The 20,655-nt window shown below is 43.0% G+C and overlaps 1 protein-coding gene across 14 annotated transcripts in view; it reads right to left on the bottom strand.

The window, feature by feature from the left end:
* The window catches only part of Srgap2 (SLIT-ROBO Rho GTPase activating protein 2), a 223,258-nt gene that overhangs the window by 53,781 nt on the left and 148,822 nt on the right, over positions 1-20,655 (bottom strand). For 9 of the 14 annotated variants that reach the window (XR_015635271.1, NM_001401376.1, XM_087581160.1 and 6 more), the window contains 4 exon segments: positions 16,227-16,289; positions 9,525-9,740; positions 8,623-8,751; positions 89-313 (listed from right to left, as the gene is read on the bottom strand). Coding sequence is in view for 13 of the 14 variants with exons in the window: in NM_001401376.1 (NP_001388305.1) it covers positions 89-313; positions 8,623-8,751; positions 9,525-9,740; positions 16,227-16,289 (633 nt within the window). In the remaining variant the exon portion in view is untranslated. 14 annotated transcript variants of the gene reach the window in all.

Raw genomic sequence — 20,655 nt, forward strand, 5'->3', positions numbered from 1 at the left:
CCTCTCCTTCAGATGCAATAAAACTATACATAAGTCTAGTACATTCAAGTCCCTTTGGGGAAAGGTGCAAGGTAGGGAAAGGCCTTACCATATCTCCCATGTGGGGCTGGAATTCAAACTTCATAGGGGGGCAGAAAACATTATTGTACATCTCCATGAGCCGCTGCTTGTCACTGGTGGCATCTAGGTTTTCCACTGCATTTTCAATAGCATCCAGACCTTCATGTTTTGATTGTTCCAGATTTAATTCAGCAGACAGAAAAGTGCGTAGAGCCCGGTTCAGGCTAGCATGGTAGCCGAGGTCACAACACTGCTGTGGGAAGGAGACGGCACACACATAAGCATACCACAGACATCCCAGGCCTGGCAGCAAGGGAAGTGGTCTCGGGTAGATCTGACCATATCAAGGGACTGACTGACTGCAGTAGGAAGGAAGCCGAGATAACAATTTCAAAGCCTGGGTAAGATTCCTTAGTTCTTGCCCCCAACTTTAGTGGCTAGCAGACCATGTAGGGCACTGAGGTGGTTAGACAGAAGAAGATTCATAAGAAACAATGACAAGAGTTAACCAAATGATATTTCATAAGAATGAGAATAGTTAGAGAACTCTGTTCTGTTTTCTGGTTTGTCTGGGGGATGTCATGACAACAACATTCAACAATAATACAGCCTGCCTCGATTCCCTAAGGGTTGCTGTGGTTAGAAGTCACTACATAGCAAGCTTTCCAGGCCAATGGAGCAGTCAGGAGTCAAAATCTGGAGGGCTGTCTCAGCAGTAAACTCACATTCACTCAGCTCTAAGTAGGTGGGAGAAGGAGAACGGAAGGTTGCTTAAGTTATGACATCAACTTAGTGATCTGGGACAGGCTTGAGCTGAGGAAAGCTAAACCAAAAAGTCCTAAATATGAGCGTTACCGGGAAGATTCTTATCATGCTTCTGATTTTCAACAACAAAAATGAAAAGACAAAAATGCTATGAAAGAGGCAATTGTAGGGGTTGGGGAATGTAGGTCAACTGGAAGGGGTTTGTCTAGCATGCATGGAGACTTAGGTTTGATATCCCCCAGCACTGAATAAACTGAGTGTGGTGAAGCAGACCTGTAATCTCAAGCACTCAGGAGGGGTAAACAGGAAGGATCAGAAGTTCAAGGTCATCCTCAGCTACAAAATCAATTCAAAGCCAGTCTCTGTCTTTAAACAAATAACAACAAAACCAGAGGTAGGGGAACAGTTCAATTAGTAAAGTCCTTGTGGTGCACATGAGGAATTGTGTTTGGTCACAAGCCTATGTGGCTGAGGTGTCTAATCTAGCACTGAAGAGGTGGGAAATGGGCCTTGACGGTTAGCTAGCTAAGATGAAGTTTTGAGAATCCTGTCTCAAAAAACAAGTTCAGGGCTTGAGAGATTGCTGTGTGGTTAAGAGTTCTTACTCCCTTTTAAGACTTGTGTTTGGCTCCTAGCACCCGTATCTGAAGCTCAAAACTGCTTGTAACTCCAGATCCAGGAAATCTAACACTCTCTTCTAGACTCACATGGGCACCTGTACTCAAGTGAACGTATTTCTCTCTCTCTCTCTCTCTCTCTCTCTCTCTCTCTCTCTCTCACACACACACACACACACACACACACACACACACACACACGGAAACAAAACAGTAGAGGCAGAATCAAGCTACCCTGGCAAAGCTACTCCTATCCCATCCCCAGACCTGTGTCCTTGACAAGCCAATGAGCAAATGTGACCAGTGTAGTGGTTTTCAAGTTGTAGATCACAGCTCTCAAGTTCAATGTCAGCACCCAGGTTATCCCTGAGAAGGGCAAAGGTGGTGACCCAGCTAGGAGGTCTTGGACCCTTTTTATCTTTACCTCAACGAAAACAACTCTGCTCATAATAAACTCTGATTCTATGTGTGGTCTGGTTTGAAGAATAAGTTCTTAAGAACAAGTCTAAAAAACCCCTTTGGATTAACTGTAACCCCCAATGCTCTTTTTAGCAAAGGCATTCTGTAATACTATGACAATATTCCCTACCCCTCCAATAAAGATCCAAATTCCATGGCCATCAATTATCACCTCTATTATTTACATAGCTTTGATGTCCAGAGCCTGAGAGGAAATGTCAAAGGAAAATCTCTGGATAGAGTAAGGCCATCTGCCTGATTGTAATTTCACTGCATAAATAAGCATCAAATTAATTTCCTCAGCCTTTCCCTCTCATCATGATCACTTCAGGAACAGCCACTATTGGGGAAGAAAAAAAAAACATGAGACAGGCCGCCTCCTTCCAGGCATCTGACACGAAGCTTGCAATGGAGTGCACATTGAGCTGAGCTCTGGATTCAGTGCCAACAGACTCTGGCAGGTGCCTGACTTCAGCAGGGTAACAGCAGTGACAGCATAACTGTAGTCAGAGGATAGGAAAACACTACATTCAGTCGGAGGAAGAGCAAACGGAACTAGACAAAGGCGGCTGATTGGGAGGCTGCACGTGCAGGGTCCCTTCCTCCTCTATGAGATGCTGTTAAACTAATTAATCAGGCAGCCTTTGAACCTGTAAATCTTCCTGCCTATCTCTAAGATGTTCTCCAGTTCCTGAGATGAACTCTATACTTATTGGTGTAGTAAACAAAGGTATCACTGCCAACAGAGTGTATGGGAGACTGAGAAAAACTAGGGAGAGGCAGGTGCTGCTCCTCAGAAATCTTCATATATTTCTTGAAACTTCTTTCTTCTATCTCTACCCTAATCCACATCTTATTTTATAACAGTGTTGTCTGTCATAAAATATGATTTCTATTGTGCCCCTGTTGAGGTACCGAAATAACTTACCTCTACTTAAACTAAACTTCACCTTCAGGTTGTACTTGGAAAGAATGCTACTGTTCATTAAGAATGCTCACTATATGCCAGACAGTGGACAGTTATGTGTATTCTACATCCTAATCCTCATAATTACCCCCACTGAAGCCTGTTCCACACAAGGAAGAGAAAAGCTCTATGAAGTTACAGTTTGACCAAAGTTAAATGGGCAAACACATGAAACACCCACACTGTAATTTGTGTGTAGACCACCTACTCAGCATCACCTCCCAGCATGCCCCTGTTAGCCTCTTCTGATGAACTGCAGTGCTTGACTCTCTGCATAGGACGGAGTGTTGAAAAAGCCTAGGCCTCTAGCCTAGAGAGCGAGTTTATCCCTCTGGGCTGTAAAAGGGGGAAATACCAGCTTTGTAACTGGTTATGTGGCAAACAGACAATACACTTCACACATATCTGGCACTATGTAGACTTGAAGCTAACGCCAATCACAAGTATCCTCCAATCTACTGACCTCTACTCTTCAGCTCCTCATATTTCTTTTCCTGAAATATTACCTTTCACTTTCACCTGCTGGACTTGGACTCAATCTTTAAGATCCATATTAAATTCTCAGCCTCTGGGAAGCCAGCCAGTCCTGCATTCCTGGTCCCACTTGGACTCAACTGCATCATCCTCATATGACCCCTCAATACACTCGGTCATTCTGAGGCCTGCAATTTCATATCACCCCACCCAGAACGCAGGTATCTTAGAACTTTCCAGCATCTCACTCTTGCTTACAATTTGTCCTAGTAGGTCTGATTCTCAGAAGGCACTCAATAAAGTTGACTGATGGATGCCACAGAAAAGACTCCAGCTCTCAGGAAATCACCTAGTGGGCTGAGTACTCACCCACATGTTCTGCTGCGTACAGTCTCAGAACAGCAGGGAGTTTCCCTACATGGGAGCATTGCCTCTATTTGTAAAACCATTCTGTAGCTTCTCTGTGCCAGTGAGTCAGGGTCAAACTCACAATGTGTCCTCTGGTTCTGCCACGCTTTCAGCTAACCTAAGAGATGTGGATAGGGCCTTGGCCATCTACATATTTGTATGGGCAAAATTAACCCTTCAGAAAAAAAGCAGTATCTGGCAGGGTTAACTGGGATTTGAATACTTCCCACGAGAATCCCAAAGGGTAGAGAGAACACACAATTTTGTCTATACCAGAAATAAATGCTATACGAATGCTATAAAATGCTACACAAATATGATAAAAACTCTCGGAAGAAATAAAATTTTTATAAAAAATTGAATAACACATCTCAATGTATGAACTTAAGTCCACAGTTCACTATGCCCTTACCAGCTAATATTCTCCCTCAGAGAATCTAGAGAAGACCTAGAAACAAAAAAATGAGTGCTTCGGATCACCCTTCAATTTCCTACAGGAGAGAAAAACAACTGCTTTCAATAGAACGTCATAATGGGAAAACCAAGCTCTGTCGTGTCCGATTTCAGTGCACGTGGCTTCACAGACCTTCTAGGTCACTCACAACACTCCAGGTCCCCATGATGGCAATGCCCTGTACTTCACTCACTCACCTGCTCTTAGGTGAGGGAATTACACTGCAGAGAGCCTGCGGTCCTGAGAAACAACAAGGGAGATCGAAAGGGCCTTGGCCGAGACTCGAGATTTTCTACCATGTATGATGTCTCTCATGTGGACTCTTACATCTTTTATTATACTATAAAGAAATTGTAGGCTAGTCTTTATGTTAGTTAAATGACCTTGATTAAAAAGAACTTTTTATTTATCTTTAATGTCTTAGTACAGACCGAGTCAGACCCTTAGAAAGGAGACCAAGCAGTGGCATATGACATTGACAGCAATGGTCTGGAATGACACTCATTCCATGTCTTGAGGAACTCCTGAATACTGCTGAGCTCATTATGTCCATGCACGCAGGCTCTATGCTTCTTTGCTACACAATAGTTTGGGCACTTTACATTACATAGAACAGCATAGAAAAAGGAAGAAACTATTGATAGATGTAAAAAACTGAATAATGCCAAAAAATTAAAACTTCTTTGGTAAAAAAAAAATCCAGATACAAAAACTATATTCTGGATATAGCAAGGAAGCTCAGTGGGTAAAGACACTTGCTGTGTAAGCCTGGTGGCTTGAGATCAATCCCCACGTGTCCTGGTTTATTGCGACTGTTGACTTGTTGCAACCTAAATAATCTGGGAAAGGTTGATCTGTGGAAATGTCTACAGAGGATTGTTTTTTTTTTTTTTTTTTTTTTTTTTTTTTTTTAAATTTTTTTTTTTAAAGATTTATTTATTTATTATATATAAGTACACTGTAGCTGTCTTCAGATATACCAGAAGAGGGCATCAGATCTCTTTACAGATGGTTGTGAGCCACCATGTGGTTGCTGGGAATTGAACTCATGACCTCTGGAAGAGCAGTCGGGCGCTCTTAACCGCTGAGCCATCTCTCCAGCCCAGAGGATTGTTTTGAGTTTAACTTATATAGAAAGACCCAGACCCTCCCCTATGGAGAGAGTCCTAAACTGTAAAGAGAGAAGAAGCCAGCTGAAAGCAAGGAAGCAAACAAGCAGGCAGGAGGTAGCCAGCAATAATGATTACTCTCCCGAGGATGTAATAGGACTGTTCCTGCTTCCTGTTCCTGCTTCCTGTTCCTGCTTCCTGTTCCTGCTTCCTGTTCCTGCTTCCTGTTCCTGCCTTGATTTCCCTGGAATGATGGACTATAACTCTGCTTTCTTCCTCAAGTTGCATTTTGTTATTTTATCACAGCAACAGAAGTGAAAAACACCACATAAAGGTGGATGGAGAGAAATGAGTCTACAAAGTTGTCCCCTGGCTTCCACACATACACTGTAGCATGCACACATCCACATATGGCCAAATAATACATGAAATAAAATAAGTTATATTCTGTATTATCCTAGCTTGATGACATTCTCCAACAGGCAGAATTAACTTAGGGTTTGAAGAGCTGGAATAGTGATTGCCTGGAGTTAAGAAATAAGAACTATCTGAAATAATGAGAATATATTTTTCATATTGTCTTTCTCCCTATGTCTCCTTGTTGTGAGACAGTCTCAGAGCCAAGACTTCCACTTCTCAAGTGCTGAGATTCCAGATGTGTGCTGCCAGGGCCTGTTAAAGATACTTATTCTATAGCTTGCTAAAAGCATAGGTTACAGGAATATGCAAATTTATCAAAAATTCTTCAAACTGTAACAATCACACCAATCATTCAAGTTAATTAATCTCAAAATGTAAATTACACATGGAAAGAATGTTAAAAAGGCAAAATTAAAAAGTAAGTCTTGAGTTAGGAGATAATTTTTTTCCATTCAATAAACTATGACTTGGCTACACATTACTACTTAAGGTAAAGTAAGTCTTGGTTCCTGATATCTTGGATCTTAAAAGAGACATACAGTGACCTTCATTTTAATCCTCAGCTCACAGTAAGAAATACATCTACATACTTACACACACATACACACACACACACACACACACACACACACACGACAAACATAAAATTTTCATAAAAAGATCTTAGTCATAATAGTGTGACCTGATCTGATATTTCTCCCTTAGTCTAATCATTTAAAATAAGTTAAGTGAATAAATATGATTTCATTGTCCCCTTAATGGATCATGGCTCGTGGTTTGAAAACACTTGAGTGCATGACTGTGTCTTAGGCAAAACCAGTTACATTCTATTTATGACCCTGATGCTGAATGCCTACCCCCTAAATGTACTAGCTGGTTACGGAGAAAAGTAGTAGCATCTGCTTTGTAAAAAAGGGGTAATGTTCATTCTACAAAAATAAAAACCAAACAGCAAACAAAATAAGATACAGTTAAAACACAAGCAAACACAGACCACATTTGCTCAGGGCCTGGGATGCCATCTGTCTGGAGCGTGGCAGCCCTGGCCTGCTCGTCATCCTCTAAACCCGTGTCCTGTTAAGTAGGTACTACAGAGGCTACCTCCTTTCCCAGTGGCTCTTCAAACCTCATCCTGGGAAGCTTAGGCTCTCAGCAAGGCAAGAGCACAAAATGTCCTGCTTTTTATGTGATGTTTTAAAACAGCTACCCATGCCTGATGAAAGGCCTATGGATTACCAAGACTGGAACTCAGACAGCAAAAGCCTCTTTTCTCCTCAAGTAAGCAATTTATTGGAATTGGTACAAATATTCTCTAGAGGCAAAAAGAAGAGGACAGACCAGTAACAGAGTGTAACACCCTGTCTGGTCTAATTTTTTTAAATCTTATTCATTTAACGAATGTGAGATAAGCAGCAGAAAGGGAGCATAAAAAGCGACTGTCTTCCCCGTGTTGAGAATGGGCCTCTACTAACAGTGGAGAAGAATGAAGGGACTGGTTTAGGGCTTTGACCTCACTGAAGGACAGTGTTCAGATTGGCATCAACAAGCACAGAGAACAAAGAGGAGCCTGAACAGAGACCAGGGCTCGGCTTTCCAGCAGAGACGATGACATCGAAGGCCTTAGGAGGCCCGACCTACTCATCACAACTTGCTGGCTGAAAGGGTACCAGTCTGTATTTTAGAGAAGTTCCCCCAGCAGCCCTGATGTGGGCCAGATTTAAACAGTTCAGGTCCTTATGTTACTAGGAGCGGAGGGGCAGGAAATAAAACAGAGTTCCAGAAGAGTTCAGGAGCAAGCCCAGGAAGTGCTCACTAGTAACTTAATAGTGACTTGGAGCCCAGATCCCCACATGATGTAAAGCATAGCAGGTGTGCTTGTGAAGGAACCACGATAAAAAGTCATGTGCAGTCTGGCTAGAGTCTCACAGCTCAGCGGCTGTGCCAAGAACCTGAGGTAAACCACAAGTCTCCGAAAGGATACTGCTTATGCCCTAGAGACTGGGCTGCTAATAATGCTCAATCAGCTGGCTCCGGACCCACTTTGGTGACTGGAAAAAGCATGAGAGAGGGTGTGCTTGTGTAGCTTCATACAGAGCTGGCCCGGGAATTGGGTCAGACTGCAGTCTGTATGTGAGAGACATGTTAGAACATAGGGATCGAGGAGAAGCAGTAAGAGATCAAAGCAAAGACTGACCCATAAGGTTAAAGACCGATGGCTGTGCCTGCTGCCTACAAAGCACACATGCATACTAACCCCGCCCCCCTCTCATTTTTGTGCCACATCTCCAAAGAAAAGGGCAGATATCAGTGGCACTGGATACCTTCTAGTCAAGATCCTAGTTTGTGGCACACTGTAAACCCAAACTTTAGGCAAGTATGTCTCTTAATTCTCGGGGTCACACATTAAGACAGCATTGTGCATCTACAGGGGTGATGTGACAATGAATGAGAAGATCCCAAGAAACATGAAGTGATGTATAAACACGAGGAAGGCATTCGAACTCTTCTTGTCATTGCTTCTTTCTACAAGCTTTAATAGAAGAGACTATGCCTTGACAAACAGAGAACACAGAAGTCATGAACATGGGTTTAGGAATCAGAATTGGATATAAATTTTGTCTCAGCCTTTTACTAACAGGGTAAATCATTAACTTTCTGAAGTTAGTCAACAGCAATAGACAGCATTGCTTGGTACTCCTGGACTGCTGTAAGGAGCAGATGTACGGAGCATAGAGCACCCCTTTACACAGTGGACCGTGGCTATTATCTTCAAATTGCTCTCAAAATGACCAAGATGCCTGAACACAGAAATGAGGAGCATGCAACATGAGGTTTCTGAAATTAGACAAGAGGTAGCCCCAGCCTCCCAGCCCAGCTTTAAATACTTACATCAATAATATCAGACAGGTCATGGATGTAGTACTTGAAGACAGATGCGTTGGTTGCCTCCAAAGCCAATAAATACTCATTCCGGGCTTTAATGGCCTTCAGCTTGTTCTCTGTGTACTTGGCTTGTCGCTGAAAAGAAAATACAAGTTCACTTTAGTCTTTTTGATTAAAAAAATGCTCATTTCATGTGAATCAGTGCGTATGTTCATATGCACACGTCTTTGTGTCTCTGTGAATGTTGGAAGGCAACTTCTAGGAGTCATTTCTTCCTTCTACCATGTGGGCTCCTGGGTTTGGATTCAGGTTGCCAGGCTAAGTGGCAAGCTTACCTGATGAGCCTTCTTGATGACCCATCCCAGTTACTGTTATGATTTTGTTTTAAAGAGAAGGCTGTTCTGTGAGAGATGAAGGCCAGCACATCAAGAGCTCCCTTTGCTGCTATTTCCTGTGTATCCCTACTCTCAAGTGAATCCCAACTCTGATGAATGAGAGGAAAGGTCCAGATGTGCACTCTATAACAATCCTGTTTCACACACTATTCTCCACCCTGCTGCTGGCCTTGAAGAGGTGCCTCTAACTTCTACCATAAACACTGCTATTGAAAGTCAAAACACAAGGTCTACTACAGTCTCTACTATTTCTCAAAGCAATAGGGCATCTCACTTGATTTGGAAAATGGGATGAGAAAAGTGACTACTGATTCTTGTCAATAAATTTGAAGTTCAAATCTGAGATTCACATGCTTAGGTTTTTCCAGAAGCTAGGTTCCTGGCAAGACATAGAAGGACCCTTTGGTCGTTAGGCGTGAGAGGAAGTGCTTGGTTCAGCTCTCTGTGGCACCCATTATTATCAATCTTGCCTTCCAAGCATCCCTTCCTCTACAGTTGCCAGAGCACACGTACCTTCTCCTTCATCTTCTCGATCTTCTTCACTGAACTCCTCCGGACATGTTTCTCCTCAATGCGGACGTTGGCCGTGGAGTCAGGGGAGCGAGGGGTCTGCCGGTCCTCTTGCTTTACTGATTTGCCAATTTGCTTCTCTTCCTGCTTCTCTGCTTCCTTTAGTTTGCTCTGAGCACTGATGCTGTCAGCATTGTACATGTGATATGTCTTCATGACCTGCAAGACATTTCCCCCAGAGGTCAAGCCAATGGATCCAACTTCACGTTACAGACTAACAAAACTCAGCAGGGCCCCTCCTTCATGAAATAATATGCACATCTTTCCAGGGGGAAATCCAGTAATGTCTGGTTTAGCACATATATATTAAGGTCTACACCTAAGAGTAGGGCAGCTTATTGTAATGATTCCATATTAATTTCAATACTTTTAAAAACCTTTTTAGTCATTATTATCTGTAAACGTGACTCTTATATTGGCCCAGTGATTTCTACTGCTTGGTCACCTCATGGTACTAAGTAGACAAGAACTAAGAACACCTCTCTCAGATCCCAAGGCTCTGCTTTACCTCTATTAGATACCTGACGTTTCTCACAGAAACATCATAGCACCTATCATGTACTGAGTACTTAATATATTATATTATTATAATAATAATAATACATACACACACACACACACACACACACACGCACATGCACACGTTAATTTCATTCACCCTAGACAATGTCCTATGAAGGCTGTAGACCTGCACAACTCGGGGAAGAGGATGGGAAAGAGGACAACTCATATCAAGTTACTGAATTGGCCACAAGCAGGACGTAACATAAAAGACCGACATAGGGTCAGGTGTGGTGGTGCGGGCCTTTAATTCCTGCAGTCTGGAAGTAATACAAGAAGATCTCAGTGAGTTCAAGGCCAGTCTGATCTACAAAGTGATCCCAGGATAGCCAGGATTATATACAGAGAGTTTGTAAAAGTTATAGAGACTCTATAAAAACTGGAGGGGAGTTGGGGGGTAAGGAACACAATTTCCCTAAAGAGCTATTGTCTAGGAATTGAACACTTTTTCTTAGCAAGAAGGCCAGGAAGACAGAATCTCTGCTCATTCCCAATCTTCCGAAATATATTACTTCCAGCTAAACAGGGGTCAACCCTACTGTGCAGGAAGTTTCTGTTTCCACAGGCAGCTTTCAGATTCTATGTGGGATTAAAATACTTGATAACAAATCAAGCAGTTGGAAATTCACTAGTGCTGAAATTTTGATGCCATGAGGTCTCTTTGAAAAGCAAGGGCAGAAAGCCTAGAAGTAGGGAGTCCTTGTGAGTGGCTGACAACAGAGAAGGCATTGATTCAATATTACTAATAATCTCTAGCATTCAGTGCACACTGTGTGTCAGGAGTTTTTGCCTATGCAGACTCAATTTTCACAACCCTATGAGCATTCCCACTTCTAAAGATAAAGGAAGTAGGTCTCAACGGCATTACTTATGGCACTGAGAGTCTTATAACTAGTAGATGCCAGAGGCAGAATTCAACTTAAATCTAACTCCAAAGTCTACATCTTCTCCACTGCTGGACAGTGGACTCTCCTCTGCATAGGACTGAAGCTGAACCTTCTGGGAGGAAAGATAGAGGACAGGCAAGGAAATCCTGAAGAAAGATGCTGATCTCATTTAGAAATGAAACTGCTCAACTGAGAGCAGCATCTCAATTAGGAGCTGATTTAGACTCCAGAGCAACTGGCAATGTCTGGAGCTTAGAAGTTGCTAGTAGGTAGACAGGGAAAACCTGGTGCCCTGTGGGTACGCTGAGGTTCACCTGCAGTTGGAGGACGGAATAGAGAATACAGAGGTACAGTATAGCTTCAATTGTGTCGCATTTTAGACTGAGAGAAATTTAAATATTCACTTCACCCTGAATCTGACATCATTTCCTGGAAGTTTTACCTTCATATACTCTGTGTACCAACAACCAATGGTATTAACAAAGCTTTGCGGAAACCTGGCCAGATCACTGCTTTTCCAGGTTTAAGAAGTTAGAAAGGCACCTGCCCAGTTGGCTGAAGAACAGACAAGGGGTCTTTTTCTCGTTTTTAACCTGAATGAGACTAAGGAATTCAAGCATTAATGTAAAGCATTATGAAACAGTGAGTTTTTATTTTATGAAGTAAAGGGTGAAGACGAAACCTGGCAATGAGCATGGGAGAGCAAAGCACTCAATGTAACAAACCAGCAACTTCTATTGTTCCTTCCCTTAAAGAACATAAAGAAGCCTCTCATAAAAAGAAATTAAATTCTCAGAGATGACATGACTTTTTTCTTTGCATTCTCTTCCATAGTTAGGAAATGTCATACGTGCCACACTTTAAAATAAGAGCAGACAGCCAGGTGTGGTGGTGGACTCCTTTAATCCCAGCACTCAGAAACAGAGGCAGGTGGACCTCTGAGTTTGAAGCCAGCCTGGTCTATAGAGAGAGTCTAAGACAGCCAGGGCTACATAGAGAAACCCTGCCTCAAAAACCATCTATACATATTTACATAGGAAGATTTCCAGACTTCCATTTGAGGAAGTTCCCAATGTTTGCTAAAATTTGCAAGACCCAAATAGGCAACTCAGAGGAAACAGTATAGAGAGAAGAAAAGACTGAAAACAGTTTATCAGTAAGAGCCCAAGAGAGATGAAGGAGAATGGGAAAGATCCAGCAATATGAAGTAAGACCTCAATGAAGGGAGTTGGGGAGAACATAGGGTGAAAGACCTAAGACTTCCTGGCAACTGGCAATTAAGATTCCATTCTTGAACTTCTTCAAAGAGCATGAGCCATCCCCTCCCTACTACAGACTTGTAAAATGTTGCCACCTTACTTTCACTTGCTACCTCATTTTTCTGCCCTTACCCCCTATATTAAGACCAAATGCCTTGAGCTTAGGACTATCTCTCATTTGTCTTTCTATGGCTAGTGCCTAATGGCCGGCCAAATAGACCAACAGTATCAGGGGACTATTAGCAGACACTGTTTCACGGGAACAGGTGCCAAATTTCAATTTGAAGCAGCCCTGAAACCAGCTGCTGCACCAAGTCAAGGAGACATATCCAGGGGTAATACAGAAGCATACAACCTCTGGAGTAAAGATAGCCCCAGAGGGTCTCACTATCTCATCCCCCCCCCCCTCTGGTTAGTGTTTCTTTGGTTCTTCATAGTCAATCCATGTGGCTTCCCTGCCTCCATATATACTCATTCCTGTGGGGGCTTCCTGTGTTTTCCAGACACAGTCACTCTGTAGAGTTGAGGCAGACAATATAGAGGTCTTTGGGAAGCACTGCACTCTGACTTCAAAGGCATTCCTACAACATCAGAAGGAAAATGAAAGCCACTTTACCATGGCTCACAGGCTAGCCAGCTCGTTGTGATGGAGAGGGGATAATGGACGGGCATACATTCGAGGAAGAATCACTGGGATTGCTCTCTGCAAGAACAGCTGTGGGAAACTCCCCCTGGCACAAGATGCTAAGTCAGGGAAATCAAAGCCCCTTCAGGCAGAGGAGGAAGGTGAAGAGGAGCAGCTGGCTACCTATGGCGGGGATCTGGATTTCTTGTCAAAGGCATCTTTATTCAGAACTACCTGGGCTCTGCCCCTTGGCTCATCAAATACTTAGATGATCAACCCTAGAGTAATTGGTTCCCCCAAAATAAGTATTCGTGGGTGTTAGGGGCAACTGTAGGAGGAGCACTGAAAAATCCAGTGGGTTTCTTAATACCTTCAACTCTTCTTTCAATGACCCACAAGTCACACATGATTTCTATTGCTGACAGGATCAGTGAAAGCAGAGGTCCCTTCCTGTTTTCTTAAATAGAGCAACTAGGAATGCTCTTTGGAGGACACTCTCCCCATCTCTTCCTAGGGCCCAAAGAGTATGCACATGGCAAATCGCTTTCCAAAGCCAGTGCAGGGTCATAGTCTCAAGTTCCTGCTTGAGGAAACCAGATCTCATGTAGAGTGACCAACATCCTCTTTCCTCAATACTACCAATTCAGCACTAAAAATATGTCCTTGGAAACTGGTTAAGAGGTTTCACTGTGTCACCCTGGCTGGCCTGGAACTCAACAGATCCACCTGCTTCTGCTTCTCAAGTATTGAATTAAATGTGGCTCTCTCTTCATGAGCACTAGACTAACCAGCAAAAAGGATGGATAGTCACCCACATCTCAGGCCAGTCCTAAGTTAATCTCACCCTACATAAGCAATGACTCTTAATTCTAGTCTGCAGCTTTTCTAATGATCTATATAGACTCTTCAAACTCATTTGGTCCTTAACTATAGCCTCATATTTTGGAAATATGAATTCCTTGATCATTGTCAGCCACATGACATTCGGATACCAGAGCATGGCACTTGCTGCTGCTTCTGGAGAACTGCTGGGTGGAAAACCCAACAAACTTCACACCAACTCTCATCATCACGCTGACATTTGCAGTGGGCAGTGTCCTTCCAAGTGCATGCAGCTAGTGGTCAGGGCAGTGCACTCTCAGGTGAATAATTTAGCAGTCTGGGGTCAGCAGACACATGCTTCTCAATCTTGGTACTGCTGACATTTGGAGCTTGATAACTACTGTGGTAAATTGTCTGTACACTGTAGGTTGTTAGCAGCATATTTGGCCCCTATGTTTTAGATGCCACTAGACCACGAAATCTTCCAGTCACGACAACTAAAAACATCTGCAAACATTGCTACACATTCTACTTTGTAGGAATGGGGGATATTACCCTGTGTAAGGCTCAGTATACCAGAGTCTGCTTTGCACTCTCTGGGAGTTCCTGGTGTCTTCTTCTGTTTTTCTTTTTCCATTTATATGTAAATCGCTAGGCCTTATTTGGGACTGACAAATCTTAAGTATACTAATTGACCTCAAAGCGGGGAGCAGCACACTCACTAATTCTGCATGTGGATGCTAGTGGGAAGGCTTTATGCTCTGTATTAACTATGGGCCCATGGTGGCCACAGAAGCAATTGCCAATATTGGTCTGAAGACTAAGCATAGAGGTCTCAGGGCTAGGGGATGGCTGAGTACACAAGATCTAATGACCCTAGTTTGATCCCCAGATCCCACAAGGTGGCAGGAGAGAACAAACGTCTAAGAATGGTCCCTTATGCACACTCAAAAATAATGGGGAGAATGTCATCAGAAAGAGCAGCAAGCTCCATGGTTTTCTTCCTCATCCCACCACAGCTTACACACTACCATTTGCTTTTTAAATCAAAACTCTTCAGACACTGCTCTTCCTCTGCTGCCTCACTGCAAAAGCATATGCTGGGTCTTAGTTGGTTTGAGGTTTGCTGCTTGACTTCTGAGAAACAATAGCAAAGAGCAAAGGCTCAAGATGCTTAGTTATTGGGAAAACGAAGAATAACATGTGTCATCTGTTGTACTAGAGAATTCTACAGAGGCAAGCCTCAGCTCTTCTTGGTACGTAGAAAATGTTCTAAAAATAAGAGAAGTTAAGCAATGAAGAGATAAGGTTCAGGAAATGGTTCACAATACCATGCTTCTATTTTTAAAAAGCCTTAACTTCATTTGAGAGAATTAAAAACTTAGGGGACAAAGAGTACCACCTATTACTTGGCTTCAGAGATTCCAAAACAATTGCAGCATCACTGGAGACAAATTAGATGACCACTCAAGTCTATTTACCAACAGTTGCCATGACATACTGGCCACACCTAAACTTTTGGATCAAGAATTGGAATTCTGATCTCAAAGGCTTGCGGAGCATATCACCACTGCCCTCCCATCCTGTGAGAGATAAGAGGAAGGGCAGGAGGGAAGAAGGGGAGGGAGAAAAAAAGGGAGGGAGGGAGGGATCGAGGAAGTAACTACAGAAAATCATTTTCATTTAAATAGGTTGGGGCACTCTGGAAAACGGCACAGTGCGGGCACAAGCAAACTCTGGACAGGGTCTGGAAAAGCTACAAGCTGTATAACGGAAGCCTTCCTGCTACTGCAGCAGGAACTTCCTTGGGGTGTGTGTGTGTGTGTGTGTGTGTGTGTGTGTTTTCAATATAATTAACAAAACATGGCTGAGAGAAAACAGCCAGCAGCACTTCTGAGGCTCACTGCTCATTTCCGTCTACAAGCCACAGTCGGAAGAGTTCAAACCTTCTGTTGTCTGAGCCGCCGCTTACCCCTCTGCTGTGTGCTACACTCTCCTCACCTGAAATGGTGCTTCACATTGCAGACTTTAGGAATCTGTGCTTCCCTCACAGCATCTGCTCTAATCTCAAACTACAATTAACCTAAGTTCTGATGCATAATTTAAGACTATAAACCCTTTCCAATAAGCAGAAGTGTGATGTAGGCTACATTCCTTGTCATCAAGTTTGGGGTCCCTAGCTTGCCAGTAATGGTGACAGCTGTGCTGGTAACTGAGACCTTGGCTGGCTTCTTTCGATGGTGCCCCAGATGAAGCCAGAATAAAATTGCACAACTGGAAAAATATTTTTTGGCTCATTTGGTTTTAAAAAAAAATGAATGTGGAAAAAATGGGTGGGGTCACCCCCAATGGGGAAGAGGCACTGTCGTCGGCCTCAGCTGAGTTCTGTTGCTGACGTGAGTAGGGCTGCAAACTGCCAAATGCTGCTTCTCTCTAGGACAGAAGAGCTGGGCAGCCCATCCATCCAATTTACCAATAAAGCTCGATTTACCGAATAAAGCTCGTTCAGGACCTTCATCAAGTCATCCTGGAGTTGCTGGCCAACTTCTTTACTCTGTAAAGAAAGAAGAAGGAAGGTTAATTGAAAATCAGAAGGAGATGGGAGGTGGCAGCAAAGACAAGAGCAGCACAGGCTCTACAAAGGACACAGCTTCGATTACAGCCCAGTATTTAACCTAGCAAATCAGATAACCAATTATGTCAGATTACTCAGAGTTTTAATGAAATGAAATGGGCCCTTTCTATAGCCCAGTAGAGACAATCGTGTAGAGGGAAAATGGGTTACAGCCCTTGATTTTTCAATTGGTCTCAAAAGCAGGCTTGAGAGCCACATCCTACCTAGCAACTGAGGTCAGGTAGACCGCACTTCCTCAGATATTTAGAGGCACGCACTCCATTGGATTACTAAGGAAAATAAGGTGTTCAACAGGATTGGACAAGGAACAGAATACAAATATTCAAGGACTTCAAAGACCCTAAACTCAACAGAAAACTCCAAGCAAGAAGGTACTGTACTTCTAAACTGACAGCACATCGAACTTGGCAAGCTAGGATCCACAGGATTGGTCTGCACAGTCCTTCTCCTTAGAAGGAAAAAGCACCTAAAATTAGTGCATTTGTTTTTTCTGGCTTGGATGTTAAGACCTACAGGCCACCTAATTCTCACTTGCTTCATTTCTTCCCCAACTTCCCAAGGTCGTGGTTCTTCACTAATAATGTCTTGCAACATCAGCTAATGCTACCTGATTCTGGTAATATACATTAAGGAGTTTCCAACAGACTAATTCTGAACAGCAGTGCTCTCTGATCTGTCATTACTGCCTACCCTCGCTAGATCCAACCATGAAGAATAAAAGAAATAGAAGAATGAGGAAGCAGGAAAGAAACGTATCTTTATATCAGATACTAATACAAAAATGCAGAGAATAAAAACAATTGGTTATTGTTTTCAATGCTCAAAATTCAGATACGTATAACAGCTGAGCGCATTTCTTTCTACTTTCCCATACTGGGAATTGGACTTGGGATCTTGTGGGTACCAGGCAAGCACTCTACCACCAAGCTGCATCTCCAGCCTCTAAATAACACTCGTCACAGCTCATTTCCAAAGCAAGAAGAGTCCTTTCATTCATACGGCTTTCACACTGCATTTTCAAGGGGGCTGAGGGGAGGAGAGAACATGTGGGCCCCCCACAGGGCACACTGAGGGCAGAGAAAACTTGCCTGAGTCAGCTCTCTCCCACACATAGTTTCTGGGCGCCTTTATCCACTCAGTTATCTTGCCAGCCCGAACCTGAGCATTTTAAAAATAGTTTTGCCACTTTACTATTGAGTTCTTTGGCTAATTTTTTTTCCATTAGGGTATTCATTATGGGATATAATATAGTGTGACTTCTATCATGAATACTTATGTGTTTTGTATTTGGTAATTTTAAAAATGGGGTGGAAGGACCACAAATGAGCAACTACAACAGTCGCTGCCAGTCTCAACTTTTCCAGCCCTGCTCTGTCTTTGTCATTTTCATTGTTGCGATGATAGAAGACCTTTCAAGCAATTGGGGAAGGTGAGGTTACAGAGGTTATAGTTCAAGAAGGTTTCCTTCCCTCCGGTTGGGGAAGGGAGGGTGGCAGGAATGAGGAAGTGGGCAGATCACAAAGCAGAGAATGAGCAGGCTGTCCAGACGAACTATAAAACTTCAAGGCCTGTTACCCATGACTCCCTTCTTCCAGGAAGTTTCCAACTCCTAAAGGTTCCCCAACCTTCTCAAATAGTGCCTTCATCTGGAGTCAAGTGTTCATGGGCCATGAAGGACATTTCATAGTCAAACACCAGCATTTGCTGTAATTTGGCTGCTCTGGTCTGTTTCTCCAGGCTTAATTTCTTTCCTGTAAAATGAAAATCTCTCCGTCATATTGTAAGGCCTGGAACTTTGAAAAGTCTAGAGAAAACCCAGGGAAGATATCCCAAGATATATGCAATGGCAAGGACTTTCTGAAAATGACTCTAATAGCACAGAAAATACACTTAAAAACTGAGAAAGTGGGTAACATCAAATTAAAAAGACGTTTTGTGTAACAAAGAAAACCACCAGAATAAAGAGAGTCATAGAATGGGAGAAAGGTCTTTTCCAAGTAACCATCTGGTTATCTAGAATCTACAAATACCTTCAAAAATTAAAGACCCCAATGACAAATCGTCTAGTCAATAAATGGGCTATTGAGCTGAATAGATAGTTCCTACAGAAAGAAATGCAGTGGTCAGTGTTAGCATCCTTCCAGGCGATGCTCCTCCTGACTCACTATAAAGAGGCTGCTTGCCCTCCTCGCCTTCTTATCCCCTCACTGCTGCTCTCTGCCTCTTCTTCCTCTCGCCACCTGTTCCTGGCCAGCCCCTCCCCCCGTTATTCCTCTCTCTGTGTCTCTCTCCTCCTTTTGTTCCTCCTCCTCTTTTTCCTACCCCCCCCACCTTCCTCTGTCTCTACTCCCTCCTCAATTCCCCTCCCCATACCCTAAATAAACCCTACTCCACACTGTATCCATCCTATGGCTGGTACCTCAGGGGGAAGGGATGCCTCAGCATGGGCCCACAGAGGGCACCCCCTCCACCTCACCATGTCTCACTCTATCAAACATATCCTTGGCTCCTCCTCCTCCTCTTCCTCCTCCTCCTCCTCCTCCTCTTCCTCCTCCTCTCTCTCTCTCTCTCTCTCTCTCTCTCTCACACACACACACACACACACACACACACACACACACACACACACACACAGAACATCCAGGAAATATTTGAAAAATGTTCAAGATCCTTAGCTATCAGAAAAATGCAAATTAAATTGCTTTTCGATTCTATCACAGCTCAGTCAGAATGGTGTCATAAGAAAACCAACGACAAAGCTGAGTCCTAAGAGCTACAATGCAGTGATGTGACTCAGCTACACGGATCTTGGGAGCACAACACAGGACTCTGGGACACACACCAGGGATACATGTACATACATGATTATTGTTGCACTATTCACAATAGCCAGGAAATGGAACCATTCTAGATGTCCATCAACAAATGAATAGAGAAGTGAAATGTGCATATACACAAGAAAAATTTATGTAGTAAAAAAAATGAAATCATGACTTTTGAAAGAAAATAAGAAAACAGCTGTAACTGAAAACTACGTGATGTGAAATAAGTCGGACTCAGAAAAGCAAATACCATGTTTGTTCTCTCATAGAGAATCCAGATTGAAAACTGTATGTGTAGGTTGTGAAACTGGACAAGGCATGATGAAGGGGAGGAAGAGATTTTAAGAGAGCTGGGAAATAGAGTAATGAGGTCCACGTCCTAAGAAAGCAGAAGTTGGTGTTAACCAGGGGAAGAAAAGGAAACCGCTCGAGGGAGGAACACAGAACTCTGAGGGAGGGAACAAAATATAATGACACACATGTATGAAGGTGCTGGGACAGGACTCATCACTTTATATGCTAGCCTAAAATACTAACAACAACAACAAAAAGACCTTTTCTTCCTGTCTTTGCTTGGTTTCTCTAATGCTACAACAAAACACTGGTCAAAAGCAACTTGGGGGAAAGTAGGGTTTGTTTGGTTACATAGCCCAGTCTATGTCCGCCACTGAGGAAAGCCAGGGCAACAGCTCAAGTCAGGGACTGAAGAGAGACCACTGAGAAAGGATGCTTACTGGTTAGCTTCCAGACTCACTTTCAGCCACATTTCTTACACAGTCCAGGCCTACCTGCCTAGGAATGGTACTGCCCACAGTGGGCTAACCACCTACATCAATTAGCAATTTAAAAATACCTCACAGACATGCCAAGGACAATCTCTGAGCTCCCTCTTCCCAGTTGACTCTTAGGTCTGTCAAGTTGACAGCTGAAGCTTACTATGACAACCTCTACCATTCTATGGTTCTACACCATGTTTTGCCCGTCTCCTCATTATAAGAAAAACATTAAATATCAGTCTTTTCTGTCAAACACATTTTGTTTCTAAGGAAGAATTCAAATCTTTTGTTTCTTCTCCACCTCATAAAACCTTTGTGTAAATGCTTTAATCCCCCACTCAGTAAAGCTTTTATTCATACAAAGGCCCTGCTGCATTCTTGGCCCCATTCTTATTTCCTTTGTGCAGATTCTTATAAAGACTAGCCAGTCACGAAGGACTGGAGTAGAATCCCATCCCACGGGAAAAGACAGTCACTACCTGCTTTAGAATAAAAACCAAGAACACTTTCTGGCCTTCTGGCCTTAATCAAGAATGAAATTTCTCTTGTTTACTCTTGATAAACAGTTCTGCCTTATTGAAGACACTTCATTTGGAATTGTCTCTTTGTGTCTCAAACTTATTTCTAACTGTGTGTCCATCTTAGAGTCAAGCAGACTGGCTTCAGAGCAGAGTAAAAGACAAGGCA

Source organism: Rattus norvegicus, chromosome 13, assembly GCF_021556685.1.
Source record: "Rattus norvegicus strain SHRSP/BbbUtx chromosome 13, alternate assembly SHRSP_T2T, whole genome shotgun sequence".
NCBI lineage: Eukaryota > Metazoa > Chordata > Mammalia > Rodentia > Muridae > Rattus > Rattus norvegicus.